Raw genomic sequence first — 6,393 nt, 5'->3', positions numbered from 1 at the left:
AAACCCGGAAGTAACACTCTCCGTTACTTCTGGGTTGCCGTGGAGCGCAACCCAAAAGCACACAACCTGAAGCACATTCAACTTGAGGTATGACTGAACTTCCAGGTGAGTGTATATAGGATTATAGTTCCCACTGATTCATTGAGTAGGCATGCAGTGTTAGATACTGTTCTAGAGGCAAATATGGAATCTTGCCCACAGGGGTGGAGAGAAATTACTAGTGTATACATGACAGTAGGTAGAAACTGGCAGTGGCAGGCAGAAGACAGAAAGTATAGTTTGTAAAGCTAGCATACCCGGGAAGAACATGATTGTAGACTGCAGTTTAAGCAAGTGACAGATCGACTTGAGTTGGACCTATTTCCATGTAAATATGCTTAGGACTAAAACCCAAGACCAGGGCTCAGTAAATTGACTAGGAGGGAACCTTAGAGACTGCAACATTGCTGGAGCTAGCAGGTGTGAATCTGGCCAGTTCTTTGAATGAAAGCTGCATGAAACAGAAGAATATATCTTGAAGAAGATTACAGCCAAATATCCATGGTTGGAAAGGGTTTGTGAGCAAAAGTATTGGCCAGGTTGACCACACTGATGGGAGGAATACATAATTAATTTTGATTTGGGTATACCTTGCAACTACTGACATTACTTTGTTTTAAGACCACATTCAGCATCGTGTAGGTAGCTGTTACTTGCTTCCTGTTACTTGAAATAGACAGTGTCTATTTTTCACCCATCTCCCAAAATAAAACATCATGTTGACAAGTGGAAGGGATACATACTTCACAGAAAAATACATTATATGCTAAAGAGGTGTTAGTGAGCCTCTTTTAGGCCTATGGCCAGATTCATACCTTGCCAACTTTCTGGGGGCTGCATTTGGTGGAGCTAGAGGCAAAACAAAAAACCAAAAAACCCACAGGGTAAAAGTGGATACCAACAAGAACAAAATAAAAATATTGTACAAAATTGTATGGATCTTACTTATATATTAATACCGTATATTTTACATTCAGTTTCCCCTTATTCTTTGGAGGAATTGTATAGAGAATAAGTGAAAGATACATGAGATGTAAAATTTATGTCTAGCCCTATGACTGACAGATGTCAGATGACATTGAGTGATTGGCAGCTGAGAGGACTTTGCCAGAAACGGCTTTGTTGACCATTTGAAAGGGCCTGGCAGGCCTGATGGTTGGAGGTTCCCTATCACTGTACTAAGGGAAACTGTTCTGCTGAATTGAAATACTTCCTTTTTTATTGTTTCCTTCCATTACAAATGGCTATCCTCTTGGAATTGAATTCACCCTTAGCCCCATTTCATACTAATAGCCAGTAGAAATGACGGTGGAAGCTATAAAATACACAGAGCTAATAATTGCATGAATTCCACACACCCATCATGCATAGTGAGCAGTTCTCACACATTGTGACCACTGTGTGGAGCTCTTGCTACACAGAAGGGTTTTAAATCAGTGGAACAGGGTAAAAAAGTGATTTTGTACTATGTTCCCTTACTCTTCTCTAATTGAATGAAAAAGGTGCTGATTTTCTCACATGGCCAGTCTACTATCCCTATGAAATAAGGAGGCTCTCTTAAACAGCCAGGCCACAATCCAGCTAAATTATAATTATTTTATAAAGTTAGTTGTGTGACTAAGGGTGCAGTCCTGTTTTCCCTGTCACCTAGGAATAACTCAAGATGAACTCAGTGGTCTTACTTCTGAGGTGACACATAGACTTGTTATTGACCCTTTGTAAGTTCATCTAAAGATTGGGACAAAATGCTTTAAATAAACAATTATAATGTACAGCCGCATTAAATCTTACTGACAGCCACGATACTTTAGCTGTGATGAACCTGCTCTATTGGTTTCACTGCAGGAATTAATGTTCCACAGCAATATGCATCAATATATGATTGTTTTAATTAATAAATGAAATTCTTTATAGTGTTTTCTAAAGTGCTTTATCGGTAGGCCATACACGCCAGGTGGGAAAGTTAAGCAGGAAAATGAAGGAAGGCTTGGTCTTTCTACCACTCTCAGAGGTTCAAGGCGGGGTAGCTTGTGAGAAAGTCTTATCAGTTGTGGCCCCAATAATGCTTGGATCAGTCAGGGCAGCCATTTGCACTCTGGACCCTTGCGCCTCCTGGCTGATAAAAACTAACAGGGAGGGGACAGCTTGCTAGGCCATAGAGGTGATTAATGCTGCCTTGCAAAAGGGCTTGGTCCCTGCCTGCTTGAAGTGGGCAGTGGTAAAAACATTCCTCAATAAACCCTCAATAAAATCTAAATAACTGCTGGCCAGTTGCCAATCACCCCTTCTTGGGCAAAATTATTCAGCAGGTAGTCGCAGACCAGATCCAGGCGCTCTTGGAGAAAATTGATTTTCTAGGTTCATTTCAATTGGAGTTTAGGCCCAGTTTTGACACAGAAACTGCGTTGGTGGCCCTGTTGAAGAAGAGGAGTTTGGATTTTTTATCCTGCTTTATCAGTACCCAAAGAAGTCTCAAAGCAGCTAACGTTCTCCTTTCCCTTCCTCCCCCACAACAAACACTCTTGAGGTGAGTGGGGCTGAGAGACTTCAAAGAAGTGTGACTAGCCCAAGGTCACCCAGCAGCTGCATGTGGAGGAGCGGAGACGCGAACCTGGTTCACCAGATTACAAGTCCACCGCTCTTAACCACTACACCACACTGGCTCAGTGTTGGGAGAGAGACGAGGAAATATGTCCTTGTTAATTCTCCTTGATTTCTCAGTGACTTTCAATACCATCAACCATGGTATCCTTTTGGAGTGGCTGTCTTAGTTGGGGGTTGGCGTCACTGCTTTGAGGTGGTTCTGGCCCACTTGGTCATTTCCAGAGGATTACACTTGGGGAGTGCTCTCTGGCCCTGTGGAGCCTTCATTGTGGATTTGGTTTTATCCCCCATGCTGTTTAACATCTACATGCAACCTCTGAGTGGGGTCATCCAGAGTTTTGAAGTACATGGTCAGCAATATGCTGATGATACACAGCTCTTCTCCTTTGCATCTGCAGATGTGGCAGCGGATGTGCTGGACTGTTGTCTTGCGTTGATAAGGTACTGGATGAGAGCCAATAAACAAGCTCAAGACAGAGGCACTGTTAGTTGGTAGTTCCCTGGACCAGATTGCTGGGAAGCTGCCTGCTCTTGATGCGATTACACTGCTTTTGAAGAAGCTTGGGGGTCCTTCAGGGTCCATTGCTGTCGTCCGAGGCTCAGTTTGCTTCAATGGTGCTGAGTGCCATCAGCTTTGGCTGCATCCCTATCAGGACAGGGATTACCCAACATCTTCTGTCTATGCCCTGGTAACCTCCAGGTTAGATTCCTGCAACATGTTATCTGTAGGGCTGCCTTTGAAGATGTTTCGGAAACTTAAGCTGGTGCAGAATTCAGCAAATAGGTTGCTTACCGGGGCAAAACAGTTTGAGCATATAACATTGTGTGCTGGCCTGACTGCACAGTTAGTTTTTTGGGCCCAATTGAAAGTGCTGGTTTGGACCTATAAAATCTTAATCAGTTCAGGACCACAATATTTCAAGGACCATCTCTCCCCATATGAATCTACCCAGACCCTGCGATCATCATCTGAGGCCCTTCTTTGTGTGCCAGAGGTCCGGATGGTGGAACATGAGAATGGCCCTTTGCTGTGGACTGCTTCACTGTTGTGACCTCCATCTTGTCTGGATTCAATTTGAGTTTGTTCATACTCGTAAGCTTTCATTGTCTTCTTCTGGTGAAAATGTATTGACATCCTGGTACAATTAGAACGAGGGAAACTGTTAGTGCCATCTTTGCAGCAATCTGCTCCTAATTCTGCAGACAGAATACGGAAGTTGTCTTGGCTGAATACATCTCCTGATATGTTGTTATTAAAACACAGACCTTAGTATTTGGGAGGCCACAGATTTTTCACTCAAAACAAAAGATTTTGTGTGGGTGAATGTAGTATGCAGCTTTTAGAAAGAAGGGTTTTTTACTTGAACAGACTTTGGTAATAGGAAGCCCTGAGTGAGGGCAAAATTTGGTTCCCCCTAATATTTATTATTTTCACAATAATTCCTTTTGGTACAGTTGCTTTTTTGTGGATATTCTCAGTAGGTAACCATATAAATATAAGGCTTTTATTATTATTATTATTATTTTGCAATCCCTCGACTCAGGACCCCGTGCAGGGGAACTGCCCACACCACACTAAATTTGACATGGTTCGAAGTATCCGGTAAGTCCCACTGAAATCAGTGGAGCTTACTCCCAGGCAAGTGAGTATGTGACTGCAGTCTTAAGTTGTTGGTGTGATATGACAACTGGGGAGCCAGATACCGAATCCAAAATTGTACAGGTTGAGAGATAATACTCTTTCTCATTACCGGTACTTCAACATATCTAAGACTCCTGAATCATAGGGCTAAATGCTGTGGACAGCTGCATGAAAATAAAATGTCCACCAGGTGACACATCTTCCATTTCCAAGAGAAGCTTTACTGATTAAATTTTTGCTGGTCATGCAGGTAGCAAGGAGCAGAAGGGGCAGAATTGATACAACATATAAATCGTAACGGTCCTGGCATTATAAATACATTCCACCTTCACTCAGACATAGCTGACATTAAACCTTTTGTCCTTAGGACGAATGGCACGATAAAAGCTGAACGGCCTCCTCTCCAATATACTCAAGATGAAATTACAAAATAAAACAAATAAATAATGAGGGGTGGGGAAAGCCAGGCAAAAACTTTCCTCTGTAACCAGGCCTTTGGCCTTTTAACTATCAGTGGCTTTTTAGAAGTGGGTGGGATATTTTTAATGTGTATTTTCTCTTTCCTCTTCCTTTTAATATATCTGTGTGGGGTTTATTGTCTGTTTGCTTGGCTGTAGATCACTTTGGGTTATCCTGGGCAAGATAAAGCGACTGACAAATTTAATAAAGAAATAATTTTCGAAAGTGTCTTTGGCACCATGTGATTGCAGCTTGTTGACTGATGAAGACAGTGCTTTTTTCTTAAAAAAATGTTTAGGGGTACTCTCATTTTGACTCAAGAAAACCACCATTTTATAGTTCAAATTGGGAAACATAAAGACAGCAAATGGACAAATTCACAAAATGTTTAGGGGTATGCATACCCCTGTGTCCCCCCAGAAAAAAGCACTGGAGACATACATCTTTACCTTGGCCTTTAAAAACCAAACACCTGATCTTACTATCCTGTAATGTGTTGTATGGAATTATTGTTATGGAGGATTCTTGTATGTTCTGTGTTGTGTTTTCATATGACTCGGGGACCTTTTTTTTTTTAATGAAAGGCAGGCAAGAAATGACAACTGCCATGACTTTTGTTTGCTTTCGGACCTGAATACCAGCTACTTAAAAGAACGTGTGTGGGTGTGTGTTTTTAAGAGCATAATATATTTTGGTTGTCCCAACCTCAAAGACGAAGGAGGGATTATAAATTCTCCTGAGGAGCAACCATCATTGCACTGAAATGCTCCCTCTCCATTTTCCCCGTCTCTTTTCTGAGGGAGACTATGTTAAATATATACTGGTGCCCAGTGCTTTTTTTTTTTTTTTTTTAAAGGATACTCTCATTTTCATACTCATATTGAAACACTGCCCCTCAGTGAGGCCAAACTTAAGAGTCACAAAATGTTTAGGGGTATGCGTCCCCTCAGGAAAAAAAAGCACTGCTGGTACCTATAATTGATTCGTATTCTTTCTACGTGGGTAATATTCAGGGAGGAAAAGTCGGCAGCCGACTTGGATTTTGGGCGCGGGAGCCTCAGCAGGGCCTGCGCTTTCTCGTCAGCGCTGTCCTGACGCGGCCTCCTCCCGCCTGGGCCGGCCTGCATCAGGTAGTTGTGGCAAGAGGAAGAAGAAGGGGGCGCCATCGCCTGTGGGGCGGCGCCAGGCTGAGGCAGTGGGCGGTCGGGCGGTCGGTCGGAGCGCGGCGCCTGCGCGCCTTCTTCCACACCGGGCAAGCGGGAGCTTCTCGGGGCAGCGTCGCGGAAGGGAGAGCGCGGAGTTGTGTGTGAGGCGGCTTGGCCGGCTGCTTTGGCCGGCGTGGCGCGGGCGGCATGGCGGAGGCGGCGTTGCCAAGCTCAGGTAAGGAATAGCTATAGCGGGCGGGCGGGAGGCCGAAGCCGCCGCCGCCGCCGGGCCTGGATGGTGGTGGTGGGTGGGGGGAATGAAAAAATGCGAGCCTCGTGTGTGACAGGACCCGACTTGGGAGGCCGGAGGGGTGGGGAAAGGGGGGCGAAGGCGCCGCCTCGCTTCCCGCTCCTGAGGGGAATTCCTCGCCTCCACCCGGGTTAACCCCTCCGCCGGGCTCAAGGCCTCGGACGGGAAAGGTCGGAAGGGCGACTTTTCGCCTT

General features: G+C 44.5%; 1 protein-coding gene across 3 annotated transcripts in view; it reads left to right on the top strand.

Annotated features, from left to right (window-relative positions):
• Positions 1 to 5,702: 5,702 nt before the first annotated feature.
• Positions 5,703 to 6,393, top strand: part of NFX1 (nuclear transcription factor, X-box binding 1) — a 37,400-nt gene continuing 36,709 nt past the window's right edge. Inside the window, exon 1 of one of the 3 annotated variants that reach the window (XR_014566917.1) lies at positions 5,703 to 6,124. Coding sequence is in view for 2 of the 3 variants with exons in the window: in XM_083749677.1 (XP_083605803.1) it covers positions 6,097 to 6,124 (28 nt within the window). In the remaining variant the exon portion in view is untranslated. The remainder of the gene's footprint in view (positions 6,125 to 6,393) is intronic. The other 2 variants (XM_083749677.1, XM_083749676.1) reach the window with 2 other exon arrangements.

This window comes from Podarcis gaigeae, assembly GCF_964106915.1.
Source record: "Podarcis gaigeae genome assembly, chromosome: 7".
NCBI lineage: Eukaryota > Metazoa > Chordata > Lepidosauria > Squamata > Lacertidae > Podarcis > Podarcis gaigeae.
Note: the sequence above shows the minus strand (reverse complement) of the source record. Positions and strands in the feature narration are given on the sequence as shown.